The sequence below is a fragment of the Cygnus atratus genome, chromosome 2, assembly GCF_013377495.2.
Source record: "Cygnus atratus isolate AKBS03 ecotype Queensland, Australia chromosome 2, CAtr_DNAZoo_HiC_assembly, whole genome shotgun sequence".
In the NCBI taxonomy this organism is placed as follows: Eukaryota; Metazoa; Chordata; class Aves; order Anseriformes; family Anatidae; genus Cygnus; species Cygnus atratus.
Window position 1 is genome coordinate 95,203,910 of NC_066363.1, and position 15,003 is coordinate 95,218,912.

General features: G+C 36.3%; 1 protein-coding gene across 1 annotated transcript in view; it reads left to right on the forward strand.

Moving 5' to 3' along the window:
• The window catches only part of GABBR2 (gamma-aminobutyric acid type B receptor subunit 2), a 473,013-nt gene that overhangs the window by 181,126 nt on the left and 276,884 nt on the right, over positions 1-15,003 (forward strand). The window contains 1 exon segment of the mRNA XM_035550670.1: positions 4,437-4,607. Within this exon segment, the coding sequence (XP_035406563.1) occupies positions 4,437-4,607 (171 nt within the window).

The window sequence follows — 15,003 nt, forward strand, 5'->3', positions numbered from 1 at the left end:
ATCACCTTTAATGTTTTGTTCCTTTTCTATTTCACACTGATTCCTGCATTCTTTTGCTTTGAACTCATTCCAGAACTGTTATTCATTGCTTCCTTTCTATTAACTGAGTGAGATAAAGCTATTAGCCTGTCTTTGTGCTCTGTTTCTCCACTGTTAGTAATGAAGCACAACTGCTCAGCTCACTCTTGGGCCAGCTGTGTATTTATTTTTAAAACAGAAGAATCTGCATTGCCTCAGATCTGAGTGTAGGCAACTGTAATATGACAGGATCAATAAATCAAAAAGTTACAATTACATCAGTATTGCTAAATCACACTAAGTAAACATGATTTTCAGGTATTCAGAGACCTGAAAAATTGGATTTAAAGGAATTTGGTGAAAGTTTTGGCACTGACTTCAGCGAGATTGAGACTTCATCTGAAATACCGATTTGCAGTCACCCCGTATGTACCTCTCTAGTTAGCTGGTCTTTTGCTCCCCTGTCGTCCGTGTGGTACATTACAGGGAGAATACCACAGAAAGCAAAGCATTGTATTAGTACATCAACTTCAGATGACAGACTTGAAAGTCATTTTGTGCTGATTCCTTTCATACTTATTCCCAACTTGAATGATTTCTAGGGTATTAACATTTTTTTTGTTTGTTTCTATGTTTGTGTTTTAACATTTACAGTCAAAATGCATTCTGAGGAAGTTCTGCTAACTATAATCTGCTCATATAGTGAATCCACAAGCAGTATGAATCATTTAAAAGAGTCAGAAATAGTGCGTTTCAGCTGTTAATAAAGTCCTTCATTTGAGAATTTACGTAGACTAAATTAAGGCAGCAAAACTTTTACTAAATTATGGTGTGGTTTTTTGATGAAGAAATAAACATTTATTTTTCAATATCTTGGTCTATTTGCTTCTCAGTTTGAACTACAGTTAATATCCTTAGTTGAATGGTAAATGTTATCATCTTTCCCATTTAAAAGTTTTAAACTGTTTCATCTCTGAAATCTCACTCTGAGTCATAGGGTATATGTTTCCCTTCATACACTTCATTTCCCTTCATTTTAAGTTCTCAAGCAGTTGCTTGCAAACTTGTTGCAAACTGTAAGCAGATTTTGTAAAGAAAGGTTTCCCAGGGATGACTGAAAAGTAGCTTCAGTTTTTCTAATAATATTCAAACTGATATATATTAAGTACTTACATTATAGTTTTTTTCTATATATCTACATATGCACAGAGCCTCTTTGCATATTCACATACACTCAGTTTTGATATATCACCTGGTATATATAGTGTGTCCTGCATTTGAAATTTGAAAAAAAAAAAAGTTTTCTCCAGCCTTTCACCCCTTCTTGAAATTTGCCTTTTGGCCAACATCTTTAGCAGCTTATATAAAACAATCCTCTGTGAAATCAGACATCATACACCCCACAAATATTTATTGCTTGAGTTATACTCCTGCATATAAGTTTTTTGATTCCCATTTTTCTTCTGTGTAGAGCAGCAGCTATGTAACATCTGTAACATTTTTTTTTTTGTGTACTCTGAAAATACAGGAATGTGAAAAATAGTACCTTTGTGATTTGCAAAAAGTTATATGAGCAGTAGGATTGCTATTTACCCAGACTTTTGGGTAAATAACTAAAGGTTATAAAAAGAAATTCCAGTAACAAAAAACAGAATTAGATTTGTATGGCTTTCTGTCCTGTAGAATGAAGAAGTAAAGAAACTGAAAAGGTTGCCTTTCAATAGGTTCAATTTTTAATCATGAATAAACAAATTTAGCCCTAAAATACAGAGGATTTATGTTCAGTAAGCAAGGCCTGTGCCATCACAATGCATATGGATGGACTGTGTTGTGGTCTTATTTGTGTTATATCACATAGATTTAATTTTTTGTCAGTATTTCTATATAACTACACTATATCACGTGCTTTTAGAGTAAGTCTGTTTCGTATCAATTTATTTATTAACATGAGCTTTCCATTACAACTTTTTAAAACATACAGTGATTTTGTTTCTTCTTTTTCCTTCTTTGTCCTTTTCAATGCAGACCATTAAGTTCTGGAGACTGCTGGGTTAAGTTCTTGCATGTTCCCAAACTCTCAGAGAGATGATTTTGTGAGAAGTTAAATATTTTCACTGATTTACTTTCTGTGAGAAAGGGAAAAAATATGGACTGACATAACTGTTTCAGGTTATTTGTCCATCTCTAATAGATGTCTTATTAAAATGGCAAAGTGATGCAGAATGTGACCAACCATGGCATATGGGATGTGTGAAAGAAAGGCCTCCGAACATATCCAATGTTCCGAGACTTATTTAAGCATGAAATTTTCCCATTTTACATTTTAATAAAACCTGTCATCAAAAAGAAAATGAAAAGGTGAATTTCTTGTAATTTAAATGTCAGTAGTATTACACATAAACCTGGATTCACCTCACATAGCTTTACAAAGCTGAGAAATCTAAGTTTTGAATCTTCTTAGTCAATGACAAGAGGTAATGTTTCACTTAATTGTTTCCTAAGGTAATTTGGACAATTAGGATCGTAATTTAGGCATTTTATTTGAGTCACTAGAATGTCAAAGGATGGTTCTGATTTTGCTTGCCTGTTTCACAGATCTTTCCCCTAAAGCCAGCTCACAGCTATAGAGATACTCCTCATTACTAAGGCTTTCTGTACTTTTGATCAGAAAATTTACTGTTCCATCTGTGAACCTTGCCTATGTTGCTTGTCACTACTGTGATTTTAGCCTTGTTTTTTACTTCTTTTCCTTAAAGATCAATCAAATTACATTCAATCCAAAACCACAATAACTTGAAAAGCAAGTCCTTTGCAGTCACCGGGCTGAAAGCAGCCAGGCTGCTGAGAAGCATTCCTCTTCATGCTGGATTTCAGTCGAATTTTCAAAGTCAAATTTTCTCTTTTATTTATCTCTTTTTAAGTCACAGTTTTCCTTTCTTCCACTTTCATTATGCAGTGTCTACACGATGTTCAGCACTACAAGGCTAGACACAAAAGCTGGCTGGTTCCACCTAGCAGACCTTCATTCTTTTTCACTTGAAATTAGCTCTTTGCAAACTCGTTGCTGATTACTAGATGTTATGAAGTGCTGAGTGAGCCAACCAGTACAGGTTTGAAAAATCAAGATCACAATATGACAATACCTCATAGTGTACTTTCTTCATGAAATCTAACAAAGAGCAATTGCTACATTAAACGTATTTTACATTAGACTTGCATGGCAGTAGAAGGTCTTAAAAGTCTCCTCTAGCTGCTGACAGTTGAAGAGAAAGCATCTCCTCTTTGTGAGTAGAGTGTGAACTTTAAAGTTATGCACATTTTAACTTGTTTGGATTTCAGGGTTTGTAATTAGGAAAATAAATTATATTCAGGCTTAAGAGCTTATAGCAATGCAATAAGTTCTTTGTCAGTGTAAAATCAGAGAATAGACTCCTCCCCTTCCAGCCAAAATCCAGATTTTACAAACATGAAGAAACAGCTCTGTTATTTCAAAGCAAATCTGCCTATTCTGAATTTCAGAAGAGGGTTTCTAGTACAAATATACCAAAATCTTGACTGAAGAATGTATAAACTTAATACTGTGGTTGGATGTACTTACATAGGCTTGAATTCACCTCCACTTTTTTACTCTTTATTGAGTTTGAAAGATTTAACATAACTGTATTAGGGATCATATTTTTCTGCAGTCAAACCAATTTGCATTAAATTGGTACTTAAAAAAACCCTCAACTGTTATGCATGAGTGAAAAAAAGCTTGAGAAACACAATTCTAGTAGCTTTAAAAATATTGGAGGAAATAACCATAAGTATCTTTGGAATTAGAGCATTTTCAGAAAGTGAATATTCAGGTATTCCATACACTGCCTGAAAATCATTCACAAAAAAAAAATTATATATATATATAAATGCTACCTTTATATATACCTTTATATATATATACCTTTATATATATATAAATGCTACCTTTAACTGGGGCATTCAGTGTCCAAAATAATTGGGAATTCACTGAAGTATTTTTGTTGTTGTTGTTTTGTTTTTTTGTGTGTATGTGTGTTGACAGGTTTGTTCTTTTCTTTTAGTATGAACATTCTCCAACTACATTCCAATCCTGGTGTTTTTAGATACGTAGAATTAGCCACTGGGCCCCTTTTGATTACTCAGGTCACAGGGGGCTTCTTCACTGAAGGAAAATGGGAGCCAGGCAAACTTCTGTGCTGCAGTCTTGGCTGTCATAATTATTCCCTTTGTTTCTGGTACCTGGGGCTGTTTTATTACCTGATGATAGAAAGGGGTGCTTCTAGAGGATTCTGTCTTATTGCACTGAGTAGAGCAAAATTTTTGCTTCTGGCTGCTAGATGACTGATGGTGACTTTCATTTCTTTGTTGTCATTTTTGTTTTGTTTTGTTCTGTTTTTCAGCTTTCATTTGCAGCAACAACCCCAGAGTTGGCTGATAAGAAAAAATATCCTTATTTCTTCCGGACAGTGCCATCTGATAATGCAGTAAATCCAGCAATTTTGAAGTTACTCAAGTATTATCAGTGGAAGAGAGTAGGAACTTTGACCCAGGACGTACAAAGGTTCTCTGAGGTAAGATTTGCATAATTTCCAGTGCACAAAGAGAACTACTAATATCAGACTTCCAAGGAGCTAGTTCCTCCATTAATAGCAATTAAATAAAAAGAAACAGATGAACTGTTTCAGTGTTGTTTGGTTTTGTCTTACTAGGCTGTATTTGCTGTACCAAATAAACTTACTTCCCTTCTGGGGCTTTTTTGACTAGCTATGGTTAAAAACTACTCATGCTTTCCCTTGACTTTTTTTACACCAAGATCATTGCACCCAAATGCAAAAAATAATATTTGTTTTGTAGTAAAGGATTCTGTATATGCTTTGACTTGCCTAAGTGTGTGATTTTGAAGGAGGTTTGTATCTTGACATTGGTTGAGTTAAAAGAGAGACTAAATCTAATTTCATCTTGTTTTTCTTCTCACGCTCTGATTTACTGCAAGTGTCAGTCTGAAATACTGAGGGACAAAATCTGCTAAATGTATGGTTGAAAGAGTTGTAGGAGCTTACTGTGACAGAAATGACCGCAGCCCCCAGAACTGATAAGATCAAGTATTATGCACTCTCCAAATCCTCTGAGTTTCACCCTGAGCAACATTTTGCGCATAGAAATTGAAAGAAAGTATGGGACAATTGCCTTAAGCATGGCATTAACAACAAAACAGTTAAAAGAAAACATCCTATAACTAATTCATTAGAGCAAGACAAGGGAACGAGTTGGCCAATTAACTGACAGGCAAAACTAATAGATGGATGCCAGTTTCATGGTTGTTTTTACCTTTCTCATCTTTCATTAAAAAAAGCTGACTGTGATCTGAAGACTAATATAATTAAAACCAGTGAAGAGGGGTAAGAACAGGTTAGCGTCTGCTTGGATGAGTCAGATATTTTCAAATTCTCTGTCACGATGGAGTACTTAATAAATCTTAGAGTCTTCCCTTATGATCTTTGAGAATTCAAAGATAACAAGTAAGAGTATTGCAGGGGGAGGGAGAGATCAGTGTGCCTGTCTTTCCAAAAAGCACACAAAGACCCAGGGAATTATAAACCACTCAGCCTAAAATAAATTCCTGGAAAGATACTTGAACAGATAATCTGTTCAGAATTACCCAGAAGGGGAAAAAAAAAAAGTGCTAAACAATGGCCAAAGTGGATTTGTCTAGAATAAATCATGTAAAGCAAACTAATTTCCTTCTATGACAAGATAACAGGTCTCAAGAAGATGGAGTAAATGATAAATGTGATGTTTTATGGCTTATAAAAACGTTAAAGCTATTCCTAAAGAAAACTAGGGAAACTCGATCATGAGGAAGATACTGTAAGAGCAAGCAGTCTCTGACAAATATTCTTGCCACCACAAGGTTAATTGACATCAGATCAGTTGACTGTTTTTAAAATGAGTGCTGAAGAAAAGTTGTCGAAATGTATGTATGCTTTATCCTTCACTGGCTTGGAATTATGATTTCAAAGAGTAGTTATCAGTGGCTCACTGTCAAACAAGAAGGATGGGATTCTGTCAAGTGGTTTTCTAGATAGAGAGAATGTTTATTAAATATGCAGTTGATACCTACTTGGGAAGATCTCCAAACATTTTTGCAGGGGACAGGATTAGGTTTCAGAGTAATCTTGACAAGTAGAGAAAGGTTTAAAATAAATATTATGTAAGTGAAAAAGTACAAAATACTAGACTACACTAATCAACTATTTTAATGAAGAATGGCTATCTAGACAGCAGATCTCCAGAGTAAGATAGGGGAAGCACTACAAGAATTACCAACTGAGTAAAATCAAAAGTAAAAAGTAAACTGTAGAAAGTAGAGAAGTAGCAAACAGCTTCCATTTCAACAATCCCAATGTAATGCATTATTGAGATTTGAGACACACAGAGTAAGCTTCAACACTACTTAGCGCTAATTAGATGGAAGTTAGAGCATCAGGTCTAAAGGACCATCTTCAAAGGGAAACAGATCAGAGAGGTCTCTTAAAAAGTTAAGAAGTCTAGAAACATGTGTTCCAAGAAAGATTAAAAGTGGGAAACAGTGAAATAGAGTTTATAGGTTGTTGAACCTCCGTTGCAGAGGGTTTGTTAAGATAAGACTAGACAAACACAACGTGGGTATTCTTGGTCTTCCATTGGGATAGAGGAATGGACTTCATGTCTGTCCTGATCATTTAAGAAATGTTCAAAACTGCTGCTTTCTAGGGTTTGCTAGAGTGTTAAACTTGAGTTCAAGGTCTTTCCATTCCTCTAGAAAGGTGACACCCTTCTGTGTCAGACTGCAAACTCAATTTAGTGTGATTCATTAAAGTGTTCAGGTAATGAAAGATCTGGTTAACACTTCCTTCAATTCAAGTGACTTCATAGACCATAGTGAGTCCTGAGGCTCCTGAAATAATTAAGGCTGCATCTTTTCTTTTTCAGCTCCATGCAGTTTCTCCATTCCCTCTGTATTCTTTTGTAGATAGTGAAAGCACAGGAAAAATTGCAGGAAATAACTGACCAGAAGCAGTGAGGGATAGGATCCGTGAGCAGCAGAGGGGGATAGCACCCAGTGGCTGGGCATGCTGCTCCACTGCAATGGAACAGAACAGGCCCAGAGGATGGGGCCAGGTTCAGCCAAGGATACAGACCATCAGGCAAGTCCATGGCAATGAGTCAGTTCTGAGGCACAGCTGGGAAACCTATCTGCAGGTCAGGGTTAGGTTTAGTGATTCCTGAGAAGGTCTATGGCAGAGGTTGAAGGCACAGGCAGGACTAAGCCTAAATTGGACCTCTGGGGTCGATGTGAGTGGAGACCCCTGGTGAAAGACCTTTAAGGGTGACTTCTGGTTGCTGATACAAGTCTATACATCCACTCTGAAATCATAATCTTTCCTCTAAAGGAACATCAGCCAAAACTATCATTCTAAGTAATGCTTAAATTATTAATTTTCCTAATGTTTTATTGAAAATGAAAAAATTGTGGAGTAGTATCTTAAACATATCTTTGTTGTAAAATCCCAGTAACTTTGGGATGTGGTTCTTCTTTTCTGTGCTAAAAAGATATTGTATGCCACTAGGCAGAAAGTAGCTGAATGTCATTTCTGTTTACTCTCATATAAAATAAAATAAGCAAAAATTAATGGGGTCTTTGAGGGAGCCTGTGTAGTAACTCAGGTGGCTTTAGAGCAATTTGTTCTGCATGTAATCTCCTGCTCTCTCCCATTTTTTCCATCTCCCAGAAAGTCTGTACCTGTTTGAAAATTTTCATTTTCTAGAATAATTTATATAGAATAATCAGCATTTGTCTGAATTTCCTCCAGTTGTTCCTCCAACCCCTATATGGCGATACAGGTTGCTTTCTCGTTCATGTTACACAGGAAAGACTTTGTATCCTTTTAGTTTAGACAACAGGAAATCTAACTGCCTCTCAATCACAGCCGTCTAATTTCAGTTTTTGTGGTTGATGACTTTTTTCTTTAGTTGGATCACTGTCTCCTGTCTTTGCAATTTGTACTGCAATCTTATATCCTGATGAAAAAAAAAAGTTTACTTAACTTGTCCACATTGTTAGCTGCCCTGAAAGTCATAAAACTGTTTGTTGGTTTACCTTGTCTTGTAATGAGGCAGTTGTCTAAATTGCTTAGAGTATCAATCTTACTCTAATATATCTCTGGAAGCCAAAATTACAGAGGACTGTGATTTTCACTTGTTTCCCTTGGAACACTTCCTGCAGACACTATACGTTATCACCCACTTCCTCTTTCTTGGTAGAAAAACTCCTCTTTCTTGTAAACAAATATTACATCTTCCTTTATCTCTAGGTATCATAGATCAATCAGAAGTAGGTAGAACAGAGAATTCTTGAAGCATATACATAAGCAATATCTGTATATCTGATACTGGTAGTGGGACTTGAGGCTCCATTTCTTGACATTGCTCAGAACCTAAGGATCATGATTTTTAATGTGACCTGAATTCTGTGGTTCCCAATAGCACAGCTCACTAGTAGTATCCTCTGTAAGTTCTTTACATGTAGTTGTACAACCAGAAAGGTCTCTTCCATTGGATTAATGTTTCACTTGTGTAAGTCCTCATGGTACAAGGGTGATATACTAACTTCATCAGTTCCTGTTTTTTAACTAGGGCAAGTTCATACCCATTGTGCATACGTCCTAGATTTTTTTGGATTGCAGCCCTGTTCTCATCCTTTGGGAGAAGATTCTATTTCAAAAGTTAATAATTCTATGGCAAAGGTTTATAAATGAGGTTATAAAATATTTTTTCAGGGTTTTCAGCTTTAAGTGTTTGCTATGGCACAGTATCATAGGATAATTCAGGTTCAAAGAGACCTCAGGAGGTTGCCTGGTCCAAGCTCTTGCTCAAAGCAAAGCTAGCTTTAATGTTTATCACCCCTGAAGAATTATGGCTGTTGCAAACACAGTTCTCAGAAAAGTCCTGACTATGTCCAATTTCCAGTTCCGAGGTGAGCTTTCAGCTGACTGGAGATTCTGCAGGAACTGGTGCCTCTAATTCTGCTGCTATCTGGAACTACCTGTTTGGGACTGTATTTTGAAATAGACAAACCAAGCGATATTCCTGTGGTTTGTGCTTGCTCTGTTTCGTGGTTTGGTGTGAAGAGTCATGAGAATGAAGTCATATTTAGCTATCAATAACTCACAACTGTTGGGAGCCACCAGTATTGTAGAAAATATAAAGGCTTCAGAATATGACTGTGAAACAGAAAAGTGTGTAATGATGTATTGATTTTCAGGTAATGCTGTATTTGCTAATAAGTAATTCTAGTGTGCCTTAGTATTTTACTGTTCCTTCCTACACATTGACCATTTTGTTTATTCAAGTTTAGGTTCATAGGATGTTTCAAACTGAAAGTTGTCACTTAATGGACTGATACACTAAAAGGGACTGGCACTGAGAAGGACACTTACTCTAAGCTGTTTCTTTTTGCTCCTCTGTCACGTTAAAATTAAGTGAAATTGCATTTTAGCTTTACTTTTGGTAGCATGTTCATAATATTTCTGAATTCTTTTAAATATATATTTCCCTCCCACCGAGTATCATGTCTGGGATTGTTTTTAAAACAAGTTAAATTTTGATCGTCTCAAGCGACTCTGTTTTTCTGTACTTCTTAATAGTCATCTCTTTGTGTGATTTCTCTGCTTCTTCCTGGAAATATTGAGAACTCCTAATGTAATTTTATCAGTGTAGGTGGCATTTCAAAAAGACAGAAGAAATGAGAAGTGTGCTGTAAGCTAATGAAACAGATTAACAATATGCAAAATAAAAGATTGCCTCATGATTCTATCACCATCTTCATTGAGTTTAATGACCTAAAAATTCCAAAAAACAGACTTCCATTTTAAGTGGACAATGCTACTTTCTTTGGCTGACATGATTAACATTCTTAGGATTTCCTGTTGTTCTGTATTTCGTATGGTGACATCTACTTCAAAAATTAGTGGTTTATCAGAGTCCATTTTTACCTAAATTGAAATCTTTTAGCACCTATAAATACAAATTCTCATCCCAGAATATGTAATACTGTGGGAAAGAAAACTGTCTAAAAAAAAACTGCTAGTAAAAAATCTTTCTCAAAGTAGTATATGTCTATTTCTGTAGAGAAAACAGGACAGAGGTCTTGTTAATCTAGAAGTATATTTACTGCAGTATTGCTCTCTCACAGTGGAGTCTGCAAACTAAGATCTGAATTAGTAAAAGTTGATTGGATAAGTAGATACGAGGAGTTACATACAGTGACAGTTACTGAGGGGCTGAGATGGATTAGGCAGGGAAAAGAAACGAGATATCCGGGCACCTTTCAAACTTGAGCCAGAAAAGAAACCTAAACATCAGTTTGTGGTGTCTTTAGTTAAAAAACTGCAGAGAGGTTTGATTGCATTGTCTGACTTGTTGGGTTTGGCTTCTTTGGAAAGACAGAAGAGCAGAGACATTCATTCAGTCTCTATCTCAGGTACCAAGAGGTGTTAGGATAGCAAGAAAAATATTACTTTTTCTACAAGAATGAGCTTGGAAGCATTAAATTTACCAGATACCAGCGATGTTGAATCTGGAATCTCCAAACAGTACCCATTGATTTAATTCTTGGAAGAGCACTGTACTTTCACCTTTGAGGGTAGAAAAGTAGAAAAGACAGACAGAATTCAAGAGATGTGAGACAGAAGGCAGTCAAAGAAAAATATTGGAAATGAAATGGAGAGAAAAGAGCGAGAGCAGGCCAACTGAGACATTACAAATGTTATTGTTTAACTGTAGAACTTTTTCAAACTATCTCTTCCTAATATTTCCTTTTTCTTTTTGTTTTTTTTTTTTTTTTTCAACCTGCCATGTCTTCCTTATATATTCTACCCATCTCTTTGTTTTCTGCTTCATTTCATTCTTTCATTCTTTCCACAAAGTCTTTCAGATTCCTTTTACTGGTTCATATTTTCACTCCTAAGGAAAACTAAAAAAACTCAGCCTGTTGTGTTTCCTTTCCTGGTGCCATCCAGGAACTTCTCCCATCTCCATGTGTTCAGCTGTCTTCAGGGAAGGATTAATTTACTCAACACAGATTGCTACAGTTGGGACAAAATAAACAAATAACTTCTGCCCAGTATTCAGTACTATTTATAAAGCCAACTGGAAATAAAATAAGTGTTGACCTTCTTTATTATACGGTTTCTTTATTGTAAAGTTTTTTAGGCAAAAGTTGTTATTTTCCTCATTGTTATTGGACGGTTATTGACATAGTCTATTCTTCCTGTGTTTGAAGGGTGCTTGACATGCTTTAAGTATTCTTCAAACATTTGTTGAAATATATATTGTATCAAAGAGGTTTGTTTTTGTTTTTTTGACTATTCTATCACTGGTTTAAAAGGAAAACAAAAGCAAATTTTCACCAAACTGGGATGTATACCTTGAAAACTGTGAATTATTGTAAATGTTCTGTAAAAATGCTAGGGAAACAAGGTCTGTATTTAATCTGCCTTTATTCACTTTGTATGTTTGCTTTTTTTTTTTCCTTTGCAAAATACTTCAGGTTCCTGATCCCAAAAGCCAAAATCTTCTTTTCCCCCAAATAGTGCCAGTGAGTATGATAAATAGAAATATGGAGATTCTGTTCTCTGTGGTTTCTAAATTGTTCTGCTAGGCAGAGGTACAGGCAAAAATGTTCCTGAGATCTTCTTTTACATCATTCTGTTCCAGATTCTTGCCTGATTGCTAGGGCAAAATCTCAGGAAAAACTTATTTCAAGTTCTCTTGAGCTTGTAAAGAAGAATGAATTTCCCTGTTCTGTCTTGTAATTAAGCTTTCCTATAATTCAATTTGATACATTAAGATCTTCACAGGCAGTCTATAAAAGTGGCTTCTAATATCATAGGACACCATCCATATAAATGAGAAAGTGCATCTTTGCTTATTTGTTTCTAATTGGTAGGAGTTGTTGCAGGAATTTAAAATGATGAAGAAATATAGAGAGACCAAGACATTCATTTCAGTAAGAAAGTTCGGAATCTGAAAGGAAGACATTTAGGCATATAAAATACAAGTTGTCACTTGCTGGAATTTTCTGAACAGCATGCATATTTTTGGCCTTTTGTGCAAATGTCATCCATGCTAAGAAACTTCTTTCTTTTTTTATGGCACTAGCATTTTATCCAGTGATTTTCACCTTTTCTTCTGTTTCCCATTACTTATTTTTGTTAACTTCCAAAAACAACCAAAAAACCAAGAGGATAGAACATCACCTGACAAAGAATTGCAGCTATGCAATGATAAAAGAAAAAAAAAATCATCAAAAAAATGGTAAAGGAAAAAAATCATTATAGTTGTGTTATATCTTGCATTGAAGATTTACAGTCAACTATCAGCATAAGAGGCCACAGGATTCCCATGAACTGAACATGTCCTTATCAAACGTCAGGTGTCTTGAATAAAAACAAATCAAACTTAAGATTTTTTTTTAGAGAACTGCTTCATGTTTAAACTTTATCTTGTGCGTATGTGACAGGGTGGTATTTGCAATATCACATGAAGCAAAGGAATGATCAGTACCTTCACCTGAGCTTGAACACCTCTAATAGCTCATGGCTGAGAAATTCCATATAGATATTTCCCAATGCATATAATATAAAAATCATCACTCTATCTGAAACCAAGACTACTCTAGACTTAAACAAAATAAATCCATTTAGATTTGGTTGAAAACATGTTCCAAGACAATGCTTGTTATGACATATTGAAATTCAGTATTGCTTATACTGCTGCATTGTCCTAGTTCTTTTTTAGGTTTTGCTGTGCTTTGGTGTTTTCATTGGTGGTGATGGTGGTGGTTTTTGTTTGTTTATTTATTTGTTTTTGGTTTTGTTTTGTTTTATTATTTTTTTTTTTCAAAATGAGAATATAAAGATAAAATATAATTTTAAACAGGAATTTACCTAGCAATCATCATCTCCCCCCCCTCCCTGAATCCATTGTCTTTGAAGGGTAATCTCCAAGCACTTGAGTCAAGAATGTAAAATCTGTTAAACTGTTTGAAGTTAAGCATGTGTCAGCCTGGGGCCATTCCTTAAGTCAAAGTTACATTGTGACTTCTAGAAATTTTGAACACTACTAAAGTACTAGATTTGTTGTGGTTCTTCAGGGTTCTGGTAAATATTCAAAAACCATGAGATTATGGGAAAGTTACACAATTATAACATATCAGTGAGAAATCTGAGAGGGGACCTTATCCTAGGTTTGTCCCCATTTATAGAAAACAGTCTGTGCATGCTCAACTAAAAAGTACGGGCATTTGTAGGTGAGAAGTATCCTGCATTGTTAAATTGAATATCTTATCTCAATGAGAACATGTCTTTGAGAGACGTGACTTAGTAAATTTAATGGCATTCTTCATTCCCACTTTTTTTCTTAAGGATTTTTATTTGACACAGTCATATTCTGAGCTTTTTTGTTCCCAGTGACTGGCACTAAGCTAATGGTTTGCATGAAAATTAATTTCTAATCTCTTTCATAGCTTGGAAAAGGGTTCCAAATTGTGGCTGATAAAATCAACCTGTTTGTAGCAGGCCTTATACACTTGTTCCTCCTGGTCAGGTAGGCTATAGCAGACACTTACTAAATATCACCCATATTGGTCTGCTCTTCAATCCTCACCCATAAGCTCTCAGCTGGCTCACGATCCATTCCTAAGCAGAGCTCCATGTGCTCCAGCTGTTTTCACATAAAGGAGAACTGCACCTCCTCATCTTCCTGGTGCACCCTTCCTAAAAACCCTGTATCCCCCCATTAGAGCACTGCAGTCAGATGAGCTATTCCACCACATCTCTGTAATCTCACATCACAGAACAGCACACAAATCTCCAATTTAGGCTTATTCCCCACACTGTGTGAATCCATTAGCGTATAGGGACTTTGGAGAGGCTCTGCAGCATGCTGGTTTCCCAGAAAGGGTTTTGGGGATTGCCCCATAATGGTGCTTTGTAGGCACTTTCTTGCTTATGTGCAAATGCTTAAAGTGACACTGCATAAGCTCTGTTTTGCTAATTCTGTGATACCTTTCTGTCACATCATTCCAGGCCCTTCGCTCATCAGCCCTGTTCACTTGTTCCTCCTACAGCTGCTGGTAAGCATTTCCATCCACTCCTTTCTCTCTCCTGTTGAGATAGAGAAGCCACTTTCAGCAGCCTAGGATGTGGAGGCCTGTACCCACCATCCAAAGCTCCATCTGGGTTGAAGCCTCTGCTTTGCAGGATTGACTGCTTTAAAATCTGCTGGGGCACTGCTCTGCACTGTCTTACCTGAGACTATTTATACTGGTTTGAACACATAAACTATACCTTCTTCTTTGCACCCCCTCTGCATAAACTACTGTGTTTGTTGGTTGCACCCTCGGAACTCTGCTCTAGCCCTGTCTTATATAGGGCTCTCCCTGGCTAAAAGAGTGCTTGACAGGCCGTAATTAGGGGGAAGCTATAACAAAGGCTTCAGTCACCTTGGGCTAAGGCAGCTGATCAGACTCATCAGAAGTTACAAGAGCTTCCTCATACATGCATCCTCGTGGCTCTCCTTACTTCATCTTTACCTGGCAGTAACTGGCACCCTCAAGTTTCTCAGAGGGTTCTCAGGAGTTCCCTGGTGATGCTGGGCCTTGGCCCCTCAAGCTCCCAAAGCAGAGCCCAGAGACTGATGTATTTGAATACGATGCAGGAAAAGGAAAGCTTTGAAGGAAAGAATAAACAGGGAGGCAGATGATAAATCACAATACAGTTTTATCAGCAGAAGATCATGTTGGAGATGGTAAGACAATTGTTGTTGGTGGTTTGTTTTTGTTTTTATCTAACTATTAGAGTGGATTTAAATGCTTAACTTAAATCTAAATTGGTTGGTACAGTGCCCTGTAGGACTGGAGTGGAA